The sequence below is a fragment of the Vulpes lagopus genome, chromosome 19, assembly GCF_018345385.1.
Source record: "Vulpes lagopus strain Blue_001 chromosome 19, ASM1834538v1, whole genome shotgun sequence".
NCBI classification, from domain to species: domain Eukaryota; kingdom Metazoa; phylum Chordata; class Mammalia; order Carnivora; family Canidae; genus Vulpes; species Vulpes lagopus.
Window position 1 is genome coordinate 52,740,316 of NC_054842.1, and position 17,501 is coordinate 52,757,816.

A 17,501-nucleotide genomic window follows, 5' to 3' on the forward strand; every position below is an offset into this window, starting at 1 on the left:
CACTGGTTTTAAGATGGTTGCTGATCTTCAACAGTCTGTTCTCATATATTGAGATGTTTAGGTTTTCATTTACCCTTTTAACTTGGAATCTTTACTAATGATAATTTTGGTTTAAGTGGTGGTAGTGCTCTTTGTGATTAGTAGATTTCATTCATTGTACTTTATTACAAGACAGTTATTTTGTCACTCTCACACCTTTATCTTCTGTTCTCCAAGATTAATGTAGGTGAAGGAGAGCTTAAGTTTTTTAAAACACAGAGTTTATAGTTTTGCAGTGTCAGAAATACACTGTACTATATACGCAGATATATGTGATTGTTTGCCAGGAAAAACGAACTTAAATTGGAGGAGCTCTACAAATGTTGAAGGGACTGAAAAAGTATTGCAAAGTTACCAAATTGTAGTTTAAAAATATGTTTAGTTTATTGTGTTTCGTCATACCTCCTGAAGCTGGGTTTTTTAAAGAACTGCATTAGGAAAAATGAAATTAGTGTTGAATTGCATTTCTTAGTGTTATGACACCATAGCTGTAATGTAGCGACCTGCCGGGGAGGCAAGGGGTGATCGGTGTGTCGTGGGAGCTCAGCACGCAGCTGTTGAATCAATGCCAGTTTTGGTGGAGGTACTTTTCCGGTTTCCTCCTTGTAAAATTAAGAGCTGGCTGTGTGTATAATGGGTTATGAGATAAATAATTCCTGAAGATGATAAGGGTTATTAGCACGCACAGCATCACTTTCAAACCAGCCCACACCTGTAAGTGATAATGCTTTTCCAAGGGATTGTTCATCTCGATGTCGCAATAATAAAGTTAAGCTGTTCACTTTTTAAAGACTTTTTTTGAGGGGTGGAATGTGGTATCCGTAAAAATACTTCAGAACAGTAGAATGTGTGAGTATTCTTGGTGACGTATCTCCAAGTGAAACCCACTGATTCCAGAAGTTGTGTTCATTCGTTCCCAGGGGTTTCTGGACGCCTGTGAGAAAGGGCCTCTTTCCGGTCACAAGCTCTCCGGGCTCCGGTTTGTCCTGCAAGATGGGGCGCACCACATGGTCGACTCCAATGAAATCTCTTTCATCCGTGCGGGAGAAGGGGCCCTGAAACAAGGTATTCTGTGTCCTGGCACGTGCTGCAACCCACGTCTGTTTTCCCTGGTGACCCTCAGAGCCTCAGGACCCTGTACCTAGTTTAGTCTTGTCGCCCGAGGGCATTTAGCAGCTCACCAGGGACCATGGCAGGTCTGGGCACATAGTTAGGGAATTGAAGTGAGGGTAGATGGCTGTGTTCTCTCTCTCACAAAATTAGAAACCTACTTTATTCTCCTGAATTACCTAGTACTTTTTATAGGCTTAAATTTATAATCTGTAGGTTCTGTTTTGCCACTTGGTTTTTTTAAATCAATTAATTAACATATAGTGCATTATTCATTTCAGAGGTAGAGTTTAGTGATTCATCAGCTGCATGTAACACCCAGGCCTTACATCATGTGCCCTCCTTAATGCCTGGCCCCTGGTTACCCCTCCCCCACCCCGCCCTCCACAACCCTTAATATTTGTTGCCTGTGGTTAAGAGTCTCTTATGGCTTGTCTTCCTCTCTGATTTCGTCTTATTTTATTTTTCCCTCTCTTCCCCTGTGTTCATCTGTTTTGTTTCTTAAATTCCATATACGAGTGAAATCATGGTAGTTGTCTTTCTCTGACTTACTTCACTTAGCATTATACTCCCTAGTTCCATCCACATTGTTGCAAATGGTAAGATTTCATTTTCCTTGACGGCTAAAAATTTCTTTTTCCCACCCCTTTATCCATTCATTTGTCGATGAACATCTGGGCTCTTCCATATTTTGGCTATTGGGGGGGAGGGGTTTTTTTTCTTTTTTTTTTTAAAAGATTTTATTTATTTATTCATAAGAGAGAGAGAGAGGCAGAGACACAGGCAGAGGGAGGAGCAGACTCCATGCACAGAGCCCGACGTGGGACTCGTGGGACTTGGGTCTCCAGGATCACGCCCTGGGCTGAACTGCTGAGCAGCCACCTGGGCTGCCTGGCTATTATGTTTTTAATAAAGAAGATAGAGGTGCTCAGAAGACTAAGAAATACTATAGAAACATTACAGTTACGCTATTTTTAGTGACTTATTCAGATGTCAGGGAATCAGATTTGTAAGTAAATTTTTAAATGTATGAAATTGTAGGCTTTTTGGCATTTTGAGGATACCAACATGTTTTGAAAGAACTCCGTAAACTTTATTTACAGTGTAGACCTCTTGCTAAACCGCTGGCCTTGTCAACCTTTTCCACATAGAATAGCAGGTCTATTAAATTGCTGATGAACCAGAAACCTAAACAATTGGCAGGTATATCTGATTTCTTGCTTTTAAAAAAAAAAAGCAAATAACAGCAATTTGACCTCAGGGTTATTCAATAAAGAAGCTTGAAACTGAACATTCATTCTCTTTGTCATCTCTTCCATATTCATTATTAATAATATACATAAGTATCTTTACACTGGAGAATTATGATTTACAAAACATTTCAGAAACATTTTTATCAAAGGGAATCAAAATGGACAGTAAAAAATAGATAAATCATAACATTTTTTACGCATTTTGTAAATCACGATTTTTTTTATTCTACATGAATTTTGGACTTTGTGTTGTTTTTCTGTTTGCATCTGTGATCGGTGTGGGGCAATGGTTGGAGAAAGTTGCTCATTTCTTGACCAGGTTGCTAATTACTTATGTTACTTAAACAAATGGCAGCCGTTAATTTGTGTGCTGGTTTCTCAGTTGTGAAAAGGAGCGAAAATCCTTCATTTTCTTTACGCCAGCTATTAAAAATCCAGTTGAAATCTGTGATCTGGAAATCTTGTCATAAACTGAAGATTGCATTGATAGGTAAAAGGGAAATTAAGTCATAAAGAAAATAAGATTTTGTTACGCATGATTCACATTAAAATGTCTGCCTCTTTTGCCCTCGGGTGTTTACCACTTCAGTAAATCTGTAATTGTAATCACTTTTGTACTTTTTGTCAGCTTTATTGCAATGTAACTGACAAAATTGTAAGGTATTTTAAATATGTATTTGATGATTTGATATATATACATATTACAGTACTTCTTACAAGCACAGCTAAATTACAAATCAATTTTTCTGTGCTGATTCTTGACTGGAAATTGATAAGCTTTCCTGGAGATGGAGTTTACACAAAGCCAGATAATTGGTATGGGCGTCTGTAACAAAGAGCCTCATCATCTTTTTTAATTGCTCTTGTATGAACTGTAAGTGCAGGGGTAGATGCCCATAATTTACACACAGTATCCATGAAAACAGTGTATATGTCTGTGAATATTAACTAAACAGATGAATATGTGCCATTTTCTTTTTAATTATTGAAGTGCACAAACATTAAATGTGATTAACTGCCTGGTGGGTGCAAAGGAAAAGCACTAGATAGGTAGTAATTGAGAATTACTTTTTTTTTTTTTGCCAGATAAACGTGCAAATCAGCAGGGTGCTATCATGAAAAATGAATTTCTTTCCTGTTTCTTCATCTGTTATTCAGTCATCCATGATTGAAAGACAGATGTGTATAGGGTGAAAGGAAACTTTCCTTAGTTCAGTAAGTTCAGTAAGAAAATCATCTTGTTATGCATATACCTCTGTTGAATACAGTGTGAGAGTTTTGGGGTGAAAATGTTGATAAATGAGCCCAGTGTCATAATAGCTTAGACCTACCTGCTATTCTCTGTTATCAAAATTGGAAGAGAAATAGTTCAAATTCTCTTTTTTTTTTTTTCATTAAAAAAATGAAAACTGAAACTGTGTTGTCACAGTGTAAACCTGGTCCCTGAGATTAATCAGTGATGGAACTAAAGCTGAAATCTCAAAGCGAATGTTCTGTTTGGGCATGTTCCACCTGACGGATGTGACTGTTGCCATCATTTTCTGTGGCCAGGTTTTAGAGCACTGTGCTTGGTCTCCCCAGAAGCCGCTGTACAAGAGAAATAAAGGCCTAGACTAGCAAAGGTTAGCTCGCTTAGCTTGACTGTGCCCTTTCTTTGACCTCTTGCCCCATCACGTGGAGGACGTTGAGATTAAACCCCAGCTTTGCTCCATACTTACCGTGTGGAAATGAGCAAGTCATAGGAACTTCCCCCAGGCTCCTTGGAGACCGTAAGTCCACAATATTATATGAGAGAATGTAAAATTAAAAATAAGGATGTATTTGAAACGTGCATACTTGGGCAGTGAACGCTAGTCACTCTTCATATTACCTTTGGCTGGGACTGTGCCGTGCCACCCATTCCCTAGCTTCCTGTCTCAGAGTGGTCGTAATAACATTTCCTGAGCACTTATGTGCCCTGCACTATGCTGAGTACGTGAATTATCATATCTTGTGTTCACAGTGACCTTATAGTTGAGAAAATTAGGACTCTTGAATAGTTAATTGAATGGCTCAACGTTACGTGACAGTGGTGGAGCTGAGAGTTAAGCCCAGCCCAGAGCCCTAGCCAGTGACCACCACCTCATACGGCCCCTTTAGCACCTGGCCTGGTGTTACCAACGTTACTCCTAGTGGGCTGAAATAAAAATATTACCACCTCTTCTCACCAGTTCAGGCTTAAAAGTTCCTGTGATGATGACGGTATTTTTTCTTAACTGTCTTATTAAAAAGCCGTAGAACACATGGATCTGCTTGAGGAAACTTTGCTTTTAGGAGTGGGCTTCCGTGGGACTGTTGAATACTGCAGGGTGAATTAACTCCAGTCTAGTCACAGCGGGTTAGAAGAAGGCGTGAATAAGGACGAGGTTCTTTGGAACAGAGTCAAGAGGTGAATTTAGGGGAAAAGGGGAAGCTGAAAGGAGCTGGATGAGAGAATATGAAACTGAGAACTGGACAGGACATCCCCAGCAATTAAGTGATGGGCACCGTATACCTGGCCCTTCCTTCCCTGTAAAATATGACCCTTTCACAGTTTAGCTCTTTTATGTCACTGACCTCCTGGAAAGCAGTAGGTAATGTGTACTAAATCTTCATATGTCTGCTCACATCTGTCTTCCGGGGTGCCTTTTGCATTAATTGTGTTTATTTAGAGCCAGGGAGTAACCCAGGATGTTACAAGAAATAGAGCTGTTTCTGCAGTCCAGAATGGTTAGTCTGGTGCTTTAGATGTCTGGGAGGGTTCTTTGGGGCTTAGCTGATGAAGAATAGGAGTCTGCAAAGTTCCCTTACTTCTCTTTTTAGAACAAAATTCACTAATTAGGATTAATCAATCAAAGGTAGATCTGAGCTATGATTTGAATTAGAAAATATTTCAAAGAAATCCAAGCATATTAAATTGTTGTTTTTACAGTTATTGCACTTAAGCTAATAGTGTCTTTAAGAGAAGTGCTTGAGTGAATTTGGGTAAGAGTGATTGCCGATTAATTTATCATAAACAAATTGGTGCCCAGAAAGCTATGATTATCTTAAAATATTTTCTTTGTCGTCTTTTCTGTGTTTTGCTTAAAGTCTTTATTTAGAGATAATGCATCCATTCTGAGGCTGCAGTATTATTCCACACCATCATAACATACAAATTAAATATGAACGTTTGAAATGTTTTTATATACTCTCCACAGTCAGTATTTGTCACAATTGAGAAGTGTTCTAGTTATGTATTAAGGGGGATAAAAAATAAGCTTGGACACACACATTTGAGTGCTTAAATGTGTCTTCACATCCAGTGTCTATTTTGTAGGTGAAGAAATTTGAGGGCTGGACATACTGTTTTTCTGAAAGACGTGTATAACTTGTTAGGGTCAGAGCAGAAACTAGAAACTTGGTCTTCTAATTCTTAATCGTGTTGAAATTATTTAACCTAGAAAAGGAAAGACACATCTCAGGTGTGACTTATTATTAAATTCTAATATATGATAAAAGTTATTCTCTTATAGTTAAAAATAACTATCTTCCAGGGACCAACCAGAAAGAATTGGTTTACCTGGTTAAAGACTTGACAGTGGGAGAGAATAAGTAATCCTCAGCTGGATAATTTAGATGGTAAAGAACTTGATTGAATGTTGTTTAAAGACCCCTTTTATAGTCTCTGCAGCTTAGTAATGTTTAAGGATAAAAATGTAGTAATAGAAATAGTAATACTATAATTATGTGTTGTCTTACTGGAATTTCCTTTTTAGGAGAATGACTATTAACCACTATTAGAAAAAAAGAGTCCAGGTCAAATGTCTTAACCTCATCACTCATGTGTGTGCCTTTGGAGAGCACTCTCCCTTTTATGTATCTGGGTAGGAAAGAGTTTCCATTTATTTAAAGATTAATAAACTAATTATTGTATTTTTTTAATCCAGCTTTGGCAAATGCAACAGTATGTATTCTTGAACCTATTATGTCTGTGGAAGTTATCGCCCCAAATGAATTTCAGGGACAGGTGATCGCAGGAATTAACCGGCGCCATGGTGTAATCACAGGACAAGATGGGATTGAGGACTATTTTACGCTGTATGCAGATGTAAGTACTGTTGGGCACTGACGATCTTACTTTCAGTGACCACAGAAGGAGACTGTAGGGCAGCATTCGGAGAGTGTAGAGCAAATTGACACATTTTCCCAGCTATTCAAGTGCTGTATTTTGGGCTTAGGTATGTGTGGCAATTTCTGTAATTTGCTGTTAGAGCAACTCTTAAATGCAAAAGCTACAAATAGGATTTCTGTGGGCCTTTGTGAATATGTCATTTTCTTAGATGTATAAAAGTTATCTTTCTCGTTACAAGTTTCAATTCTGTAGCTGCTTTATCATGTTATGTCTGATTTACTGGATAATAATTGAGTTCCATTGCCTGTACTTTATTTACACCTCACGGGTGAGAGTGTGTATCCCATTGCACAAGGCCTCCTAGGACACTGCTGTCAGCATATCCTTGAGGTGTCCAGAGGAAAGTTGTAGTAACATTTTCACAGAAGCACTTCTCCGTGCTTGAGCTGCAGCCAGAGTGCGGAGTGGGTATGAGGGGGAAGGCCGTCCGTGTGATTCGCCCTGTGAAATGGAATGATTTGGTTTCTGGTTGTGACCGTCACATTAAATTATTTTTAAGTAAGATTTTTTTTACATTCAGTAAAACAAAAGTACTTCTCTGGCTTTGTAATTCTTTGAAATCAGGAGTAATTATTAGAAATCGAAGTCTAAGGGCATTCAATGCCCAAGGCTTTTTCTGTACTTTTCAAAAATATTTTTCAATAAGCAGTACTATCTACTGTGTTTTTCAGGTGCCTCTAAACGAAATGTTTGGTTACTCCACTGAACTTAGGTCATGCACAGAGGTAAGCAGGTGTGCTCTTTAAGAAACCACCCCACACGGTGTCAAATACGTGAAATCCTATCTTTGCATGACTACCTTGGTAGATGTACCAAAACAAACAAAATCTTGGTTTTCTTTTTTTTTTTTTTAACGCCTTAGGGAAAGGGGGAATACACAATGGAGTACTGCAGGTATCAGCCATGTTCACCGTCCACGCAAGAGGACCTCGTCAATAAGTACTTAGAAGCTACAGGTCAACTTCCTGTAAAAAAAGGAAAAGCCAAGAACTAACTTCCTTCACGCTAGGTTGACTGGCTGCGACTGTATCTGCAAGATCCAGATACTTTAATGGACCCTGGTGGGATGAATTCAGGCTGAAACAAAATTTAGAAGCCCTTCCTAGTGTATTCAGGAGCTTCCGTTATATTCAAAGATAATTCTGCGTATGTCCACTCTGTTGATTGGTTTCATAGTTCATTGAAAAACCTCAAATAAAATAATGGTTATTACTGAGATATATTGAGCATCTAAGAGAAGAAGAGACTGATTTCAGTGATACTTCTAAGCTTACATGGTATGTAAACTTCCCTTCTGAATTTTTTATGCTAAGAATTTTCAACATAGAGAAAAAGCTAAAAGAAACAATACAAAGAACAGACACCCATGTTTTGCATTGAAGACTCCGTAATGAACAGTCTTGTTAACAATTTGTTCATCACATAATTTATTTTGTCATATTTGCTTCATCTATGTCTCATACTTCTATAATTAATTTTTTAAATTATTGTTTTGCTAAGTTGCATATATCGTGACGCTTCTTGGAGTGTCCTCTTTTGATGAGCAGGCTTTTGTAGAAGGCAGCTGTGCTCACCACTATACCACCAACGTACACTGGAACAAGACTTTTTTTAAGTGTGGATTTCACATGTTCTCAGTAGAGAACATTTATCAGATTCTTCATTGGGATATTACGACGGCTAGTAAATTTCTAGCTGTTTTATATATAGGTGATTGCGTCACTTTGTGGCTTCTGCAAAGTTATAATTGCCTGTTTTTATGTTCGTTTCTTGTGGACCTTTTAAAATGAAAAGCAGACCTTTGCCTCTGCGCTTCTTACCCGTGTTCATTCTGTGTTTCTCCAACTCTGAATAATAAAATATAATTTACGTAGTAGCTGCCTGGTCATTTTCAGTCACCTGGTAAACACTAGTTGCATTTGAGTCTCCTGGAATTTATCATTACACTGTATTCATTGATGTTGTGAAAGAACAAATGTTAAGTTTTTGTTTCTAGAATAGGTTGGACTTTCTGGGACGGCTCTACCCTATTGTTTAGGATTTCTTCATCCCAAAATCATCTGATGTGACAAATTTCCTGGTCCTTTCCCTTAGAGGATAATAGATATAACTTTTAAATTCCTTTCTTTTTCTTGATTTATAGGTTTGGCTTTTTATAACTTAAGGTTTCTAGAGAAAGATTTTTTGAAGTATTGAGCATGTTTTCAAAATATCTGTTAAATGCTTTGGATGCATCATCTAATTTCATTTTCACAGCCCAATGAAAGTGGGTACTATTACTATGTCCATTTTGTAACAGAAAAAGCAAAAGCACAGAGAAGGTAAATAACTTGTCCAAAACCACACAGCTTGTTAAATTTTCAAGTTGATAATTAGTTGTATTCATCGAACCAAATGCATTTTCCCCAGGAATATGTCTGTATCATCAGACCTGATTTTGTTGATTATTTTTTTATTTTGTTGAACAGCAATCAATTTTGTTGAAATGCTTTGGCGTTTGACGATGACTTTGAAAATTTTTCCTGATGAGGAAATGCCTTCCTAGAATTTAACAGTTTCTCTGGCTATTGCCAACAGTTAGGAAGATGGATAAATTTTGATGTGCTTTTAACTTAAACATTTTGCTTATTTATTAAAAAAAAACCTAGATACTTAATCCAACACCAGCATTTCATAGGCAAAAACACAGTCCTGGCTGGTGGGAGTGACAAGAGTGGAATGACATAGGGACAGATCTAGGGCCAGAACCGCCATCTCTTGCTAATTCGGTTTTAATTGGTGAAGACCACGTAGCAACCAGTCTGTAGCAAGGAAAAAAATTAGAGTTAATAAATGATTTTTTATGTTACTCTTATGAAAGATAATTGTTGGCTAACTTAAAGAAAGACGGTGTTGTGTCAGAGAAAAGTAACAGCACTAGGGAGTCCGTATTGCAGGGATTCCCAACCCGCTGATCCTGGCTGCACTTTAAAAATCACATGGGGAGCTTAAAAAGAAACGCCCCGTCCGGCCTCTGGATACTGACCCTCTGGATCAAGATTAAAAGTCTTCCGCTTGATTCTAATATACAGGGAAGTTTAAAGACCAGTATTTCCTGCATTTCCTACACGTGAAATGGGAAATTTGTTTAGATGTGTCATATTATTAATTTTCTCCTCTGTGAATGTAGTTTGATTAACTTTGCCTTTAAAGAAATAAGGTTAATTTTCTGTCCTTCCTTTCCTCCTTGCTCAGTCTTATTTAGTTGCAAAATCATTAAAATTTAGTCCTGAACTGTTAGAATTTTTCATATCTTAATGTTTTTGGAATCTGGAGGAGTTTTAAAATTGATGCCAATAGCAAGGCAGCTACCAGGTAATAGTAATCTGTGACCCCGTAGAAGTCTGTCCCTTTGTAAGAAGATGACTATTTGCGTTGCTGTATTGGTAACTGTAAATGGTTGACCGAGAGTTGTAATTGCTGCTTAAAATGTCTTCGTATAGAGAACACCAGAATGCACCCTTGAAGTAGTTGGTCGTGCTTGTGGCTCATTGTGAGTGTTCACTCATTCACTTTTCCATTCAAGTAACTGTCAGGCAGCAGGTTAGGTGACTGCACTTTGGAAGCTAAGCACGGTCACAGAACCTGCAGCTCGTAGGATTTTCTAAGCTGGGAGAAATTGGTGGAATAAACCCATTGTGAAGAACTGTCGTTTGTGGGCAAATATAGAGACTTTCGGGTGACTTTGAGAAGAATTTGTTTAATTTCTAACAATTCATAATTCAAGTAGGAAAACTGGAGTAGAAAGCAATGGAGTGTAGACAAAATCCTCATATTATTTTGCATATCTTAAAATTTTGGAAGCTCTAGAGATTAGGAAGATAGATGTGATGCTGTATATACCTGCCATCGGCCAGGGGACTCAGAAGAATTTAGGGCCCCCACAGAATTCAGGCTCCTAAAGACGACTTAGGGAATTTAGAGTTTTTAATTTTACGTCAAGGCCAATGAAGTGATTTTTCTCTGCTGTTAGCTGGCAAAATCAATATGAGTAAAATCAGGTCAGCCACTCTGAGATTGTGCTAGAGAAGATCTTGTAATGGTGATATTAGAAATATTTAGTTTAAGTTTTGGGAGTTTTATGCATTTAGGCAATTGTGTTTGCGTGCTGTCTGTGTGCGGAATTCCTCTTCATGATCTATTTTACTGAAATAAATCTGTACGTTGAGTAATGGTCATTAATTATTTGGGAGCCTAATCTCATTAATTAAAAAATGCTTTCAGGGATCCCTGGGTGGCGCAGCGGTTTAGCGCCTGCCTTTGGCCCAGGGCACGATCCTGGAGACCCGGGATCGAATCCCACGTCGGGCTCCTGGTGCATGGAGCCTGCTTCTCCTCCTGCCTGTGTCTCTGCCTTTCTCTGATGACTATCATAAATAAATAAATAAAAATTTAAAAAAATAAAAATAAATAAATAAATAAATAAATAAATAAAAAATGCTTTCATGAGCAAGTGGACTTTGAGATAACTGAGACTAGACAGCCAAAGGCCCTTTCTGGCCCTTTGTGTGATACTGAGAAGTTGATTAAAGATCACAGGATATTGACGTTATTACTATAATCTCGGCACCTTTTCTGGAGATTATTTAGGGAACTTCAGTTGAAGGAGCTTATCGGTTGATCTTGATGTGATTTAGTCATTGTAGATACTTTTTTTAAAAACGTATTTACTTTGCATTATTACATAGGTGGGCGACCTGGTGGTTCATTTGAATGATTGTTTTCCGGGGCCTCAGAAGACTTCGTGGTTCTTTAAGTCAGGTGGATATTGGGAAGATGGGACAAAGGATTGGGGTTTAAATAGAAAAATATATAAACTAGATCTAAAAAGCATCACCTGTTCTTTTTTATTTTGTAAAGTCCGTGTCTATAAAATTGTTCTCTTCAGTGTAAAGTTTTCCTCCCTCCCCCTCCTTCCCTCCCCCTCCCTCCTCCTCCCACCCTCTCCAGCACCCTCTGCACTTCGCCTTCTCGCCTTCTCGTGTGCTCTCCCTCCCTCTCTAAAATAAATAAATCTTAAAAAACAAAAAAGTTTAAAGAGGCAGGTCAGTCCAAACATACTCGGGCGATAATAATCCACTTCTTGGAGGAGGGGGGATCGGAAGCCACCGTCTTTGTCTTACGAATGGCTACAAAACCAGAAATGCAGCTCTGGACGCCTTCCAGGCCCGCCTTTTTCTAAGTTTTAGGTTTGGATTCCAGGCTAGGGAGCACCCTGTGTCCTCTCAGGTGCAGGTGCCGTAAGGTGATGCTGCAGTTCCGTCCGCGACTCTGGGCCCATCGTGATAAAGGGACTCCTTCTTTTTAAGGTGTATTTATTTTAGAGCGAGCACAGGTGGGGAGACGGGCACAGGGAGAGAGAGGCGGAGCGGACTCCCTGCCAGGGCCTGGGTCTCTCCCCCTGAGGTCACAGCCTGAAGTCAAGGGTCATCACCTAAGGGACGGAGCCACCAGGGGCCCCATTTGCTGCACACACACCCCCCCCCCCCGCCACCCCCCGTCGGGTAACCACCTGTTTGACTATAAAGAGCCTTTTTTTTTTGGTTTGTGTTTTTTCCCTTGTTTTGTTTCCACATTTGAGTGAAATCCTAGGTGTTTCCGTCTCTGACTTCTTTCACTTAGCGTCAGACTCTGGCTCCACCCAGGTTGTCGCAAGTGGCAGATGTCACTTTTTTGTGGCTGAATCCTTCTCCGTGGTACCTAAACCCCACGTGTTCTTCATCATTCATCTGTTGACGCACCTCGGGCTCCTTCCGTGCTTTGCTATTGTAAACACTGCGGCAAACACAGGGGTACGTGGACCCTTTTGAATTCGTGTTTTTATGTTTTTTGGCTAAATACCCAGGAGTGCAATTACTGGATCCTAGGGCAGCTCTACTTTTAACTACTTTTAACTTTGAGGAAGCTCCACAGTTTTCCACAGTGGCTGCGCCAGTTTACAGTCCCACCAAGTGTACGTGAGGATGCTGCTTTTTGGCCACGACCTCGCCAACACCTGTTGTTTCCTGTGTTACTGGTTTTAGCTGTTCTCACCAATGTGGTGGAGGCTGACTTGCGTCTCCTGATGATGAGTGCTGCTGAGCATCGTTCGGGTGTCTTGGCCATCTCGGTGTCGTCTAGAGAGAAATGTCTGTTCATGTCCTCCTTTTTTTTTTTTTTTTAAAGATTTTATTTATTCATGAGAGATACAGAGAGAGAGAGGCAGAGACACAGGCAGAGGGAGAAGCAGGCTCCATGCACCGGGAGCCCGACGTGGGACTCGATCCCGGGTCTCCAGTGTCACGCCCTGGGCCAAAGGCGGCGCTAAACCCCTGAGCCCCCCCGGGTTGCCCATGTCTTCCGTTTTTAATTGGATGGTTTTGGGGGGTATTGACCTGTAGCAGTTCTTTATATATTTTGGAGACTGACCCTTTATCAGATCTGTCACTTGCAAATCTTCTCCATTCAGTAAGTTGTTGGTCTTTTACGTTTTGTTGTTTCCTTTGCTGCCCAGAAGTATTTTATTGTCGTGTAGTTCCAATAGTTTATTTTTGCTTTCATTTCACCTAAGATGGAATTTTTAAAAGGGGAAAGAGGCTTTTGGGAAATACAAACTGCTAGGAAGGGGTGTTATGCGCAGACTCTAGCACCTCTGATAGGAAGCCCCTGTGTCCCAAAGAGTCCACCTTGGAGAAAACTTGGATTCTTTCTCGCCGTCTTTATGATGTAAATTTTCTACCCCACCCCCTCCTGGACTTCAGAGCCCTTCTTTGAAATACAAACTTAAAGAAGTTTCTCAGTGGAAAGGAAGGGAGGGTGGAAGGGAGGAAATCAGGCCTATAATGTCCTCACCACAAATATTATTAAAAATAAAAGCTATAAGATTTTTGTTTGTGTCTGTCCCTGTGTGTGTGTCCATCCATCATCCATCGTCTGTCTACTGAAACCAGCTGTAAACGAGCCCTGTCTAGTTGGTTTGAAGGTGAGCACCTGTGGGATTGGGCATCCTAAAACTCTTAGAAACTAACCCAGTTGTTTTTCGGGTTCGCACGATCTGAAAAAATACTTAGTATTGAAGCTAATTTAAGGTTGTTGACTTAAAATAGACATGTTTTTAACATTACTAGCGTTAGAATTAAAATTTTGATCCTGCTTGAGTTTAGAGTCAACTAAGTTGATGTTATCTCTGTTACAAAATGTTTAAAAAAATAATCATCATAGTTTGGGAGGATGATGGACTTTGCTGTCTCTTGAACTCTATGGGTAACTTAAGTTTGTTAAGACCAAGTACATGGAATAGATGTAAATAAAAAAAAAAAAAAATAGGGAAATTTTTAAGAAAGGTTTCCCAGATCTTTTTGGTAATCTTGAAACTCTGAAGATTTGCTAAGTTTAAGTGACGGATTATGTTGAATTCATTGAATATCTAGGTCATTTCCAAATAAGGCAAAATGAGAAACATTAATTACTAAACATGTTTATCTACTTTTGGTTTCCTTATTACAGAGAAACTAAAAAATCAATTTGGGTCCGTTAGTTAAACATGTTTTGCACTTTATTAAAAACTGGGAATAAACTCATGTTCCTAGAAATTATAAAATGCATCCATAACTTTGCCAGTGCGGAAATTGCTGGTGTATGAGGCAATTCACAATTGCTTACAACTTCATTTACCCTAGAAATTACATTTTCTAAGGGTGAGGAATTCTAATTAATATATGGTATTAAATGTACTAGAAATAAGGTAAGCAACTCTGCAAGGAAAGTAAGATACATATTTTTGATAAGAAAAAGTATGAGACATAAAAAAAATACATTTTTGTTGAGGGAAAACAATTTTGTCCTAAAGTGAGGCTGATTATCAAAAGTACACTGGTGCGATATTAGAATCATTTTTCTCTGTGCTAAAAAGAAAACATTCTCTTAGGTTATTGTTTTGTTTTTTGTAAGAGTTTAAAACAAAGTTTTCCTTTACCTTTCATGTAATCTGCCTGGAAAAACAAAGATTCTACGTTTTGTGTCTGTTGGGTTTTTGATTATCAAAAAAAACCTGAGCCACCTGGTTCACAACTGTAAACCGTCTGCACTTGCTTTTGGAATCTTTTCTACTTTGGTTAAATGGCTAAGTATGGTTTCAAAATGATCCGTGAGCCTACAAGTCACATGTTCAAACCTTTTGATACTTTTTTAGAAACTTGCCAAAATCAAGGTCTGAAATGAAATCTTTTAACAACACTCTAACCGGAAGATTCCAGAGGGCTGAGGGGACGTTTCAGAAGATCTGCCTTAGACGAGGGAGCGTATCCTACTAACCAGGCTTATTTGTGAGGTCCGGGTACACGGGAGCATTCTCAGCCAGTGGAGCTAAACCCTCTTAGGTTATATTTGTGCGGATACTTTATTAACATAAGTGTTTGAAAATTGGGTGAAATCGCTATGTCCTAGTATGTTGTTACCTTGATGTGTTACGTGTCCGGAGTAACCAGATTTGCTTGTCCCCCGCATTACGATTCGTTCTAATCAGCTATTTCACCAGGGCCGTTCCTAAGTCTTTTATCATTTACAGACACGTAGATTTTTTTTTTAAAGATTTTATTTATTTATTCATGAGAGAGGCAGAGACCCAGGCAGAGGGAGCAGCAGGCTCCATGCAGGGAGCCCGACGTGGGACTCGATCCCAGGACCCTGGGCTCACGCCCTGGGCCGAAGGCGGATGCTCAGCCCCTGAGCCCTTCCCCGGGGTCCCCTGACACGAAGACTTCGGCTCCGATGCTTTCACAGAAGCTTCCCTGCAGGTGTTTCGTCTTCAGTGAGACCCTTGAAGGGGGGAACCCTGAGTCCAGGTTTCTTCTGACGACCTTGATCATAAAACTGAACTGGGTAAGAATTTCTGGAACTAGTAGAAAAACTAGACTCAAGCAGAACAAGAACCAAGAACATGGGACTGAATGAAGAGGATGATTATAATTTCTAGGACATTCCTGTTGGAACCACTAATGAGGTTTATATTTTGAGGGTTTTTTTTTTTTTTCGGATTTAAAAGAAAAGGTTTTCTTTTATGCTGTGACTTAGAGCAATTTGATCAAATGTATGTTTGGGGAAAAATTGGAATATTTGTCTTTTTCTCCCTATCTGATCTTTCCAGAATTCCTAAACGCCCAGCGAGGATCCTTACGCTTTCATAATGATTTTTTGTGTGCGTGAATTCAGGACCAGCCTGTCCTCCCCGTAGCAGGCCACAGCCGGGGGCACTGGCTGTCCTACCAGTCTTCGCTGGGACGTCCCGCAGCGGAGGGAGACCCGCAGAGACCCGACAGCTCCGGGCTGACTTGGTGGAACAGCCCGGGGGCTTGCTCGCAGGCTCCGGCTCCCGAGCTCGGTGAATCGTGGCGGCCGGGAGAGGGGCTGACCCCGAACCCTCGGCCTCGGTCAGGAGATTCCTTACAAAACCCGCAGATTGGAAAGGGCCGCTGGGACCGGTCGTCATTGCCGCTGTCCTCAGGTGAGTGACCGGACCAGGTGAGCTGAAGCTGGGTTTATTTCGCAAATTGGTCTGAATCAGGCTAATAGGTTTGACCTATTTTTGGCAAGACTAAGGGTGATTAGAGAAAAAGGTCTCAGTAAGGCGATGTGGATGTTGGGTCCGGATGGAGCTCGTTAGAACCTGGGCCAGGCCCCGGGGCCTGGTGCCACCGTCCACGTGAGCGTCTTGGGTTTCTCTCCTTTGCCTCGGAGTCATCTGAGAACTAGAACTGGCCTTTTTCCTGGACCCTGGCCACGCGAACGTCCGAGAAACCGCCGCAGGCGCATCTGTCCCTGCCGTCACCCAGGGCGCGGCCGGCTGCCCTCCGCGTCACTAACCCGTTTAGAATTCGACCCAGTCCTTAGCCGTCGTTGCCCGCTCATCTCCCAGAAACGCCTCTTGTCATCCGATCGTTGGAACCATGGGCAGCTCCGTGCGGCTCCCGTCACTGTCCCCGAGGAGTTTGCCTGAATCACCTAGTGTCCCACCGAGAGCTCCAGCGAGGAGGACCGCCCCGCCGGGTCGTGCGTTCTCTGCAACTTCTAGGGAAGCGTCAGTGAGGGGACTGCAGGGGCCGGGGCGGGCCACCCGGGGTCCCACTTGGGCGTATTGGTTATTTCAAATAAAGTCACTTAAGAGACAGACACAGCAGGGACGCTCCCCCCCCACCCCCCCAGCAGGAACCGAACCTCCCACGTGAGGACGAGCCTTCCCCTACCACTGGGTGGGGCCTCGGCGTCAGAGGCAGGACGTGTAGACTAAGGACGGGTAGACAACCCTGTGACTTGTAACTAATTCGCTGCCTCAGCCCGGACTCTGGAGAATTCCTTACTAATCGAGGCTCCCAAAGTTCTCTTGGCTAATTCCTTAGAGATTCACACTGTTTATTAAGTATAGAAAGTGCCTGCCGTGGTCATTTCTCCGGGTGCCAGCGGCGTTACTAGGCCTCTCCGGGTGGTTTCTTTTTTCCTCCTGTGAATCTGTCTCGTGTCCAGCTAGAAGAACCTTGATGGGCAGAATAAAAATTGAATCCCTCCCCCAGAAATGCTAGGAACTTTGAGAGGCAGACGATGCCGCACGCGCTGGGTCACCTCCTCCTGCCCTGGGGAGGTCCCCCACCGAATCTGCTTAGGGTACATACTGTGTTGACTTTTATAAACGGATTTAGGCCAACACTGCGTGCAGTTTGTCGTTAGAAATGAAAATTGTACATATTTGGTAGAATTTCAGTTATGTCACTATTCCATTTGCAGATACTTGACTTTATCCATGAAACACCATATTTATAAAATTTGAATTACACAAGACTAAGAGTTTAGTACAAATTTAGCATATTACACAAATCTCTACAAACACATCGAACACG

At 40.8% G+C, this 17,501-nt stretch overlaps 1 protein-coding gene across 1 annotated transcript in view; it reads left to right on the forward strand.

Annotated features, from left to right (window-relative positions):
* Positions 1-8,467, forward strand: part of GFM1 (G elongation factor mitochondrial 1) — a 43,328-nt gene extending 34,861 nt beyond the window's left edge. The window contains exons 15-18 of the mRNA XM_041734267.1: positions 960-1,104; positions 6,350-6,510; positions 7,266-7,319; positions 7,457-8,467. Coding sequence (XP_041590201.1) covers positions 960-1,104; positions 6,350-6,510; positions 7,266-7,319; positions 7,457-7,588 — 492 coding nt within the window. The 3' untranslated portion in view covers positions 7,589-8,467. The remainder of the gene's footprint in view (positions 1-959; positions 1,105-6,349; positions 6,511-7,265; positions 7,320-7,456) is intronic.
* Positions 8,468-17,501: the final 9,034 nt, after the last annotated feature.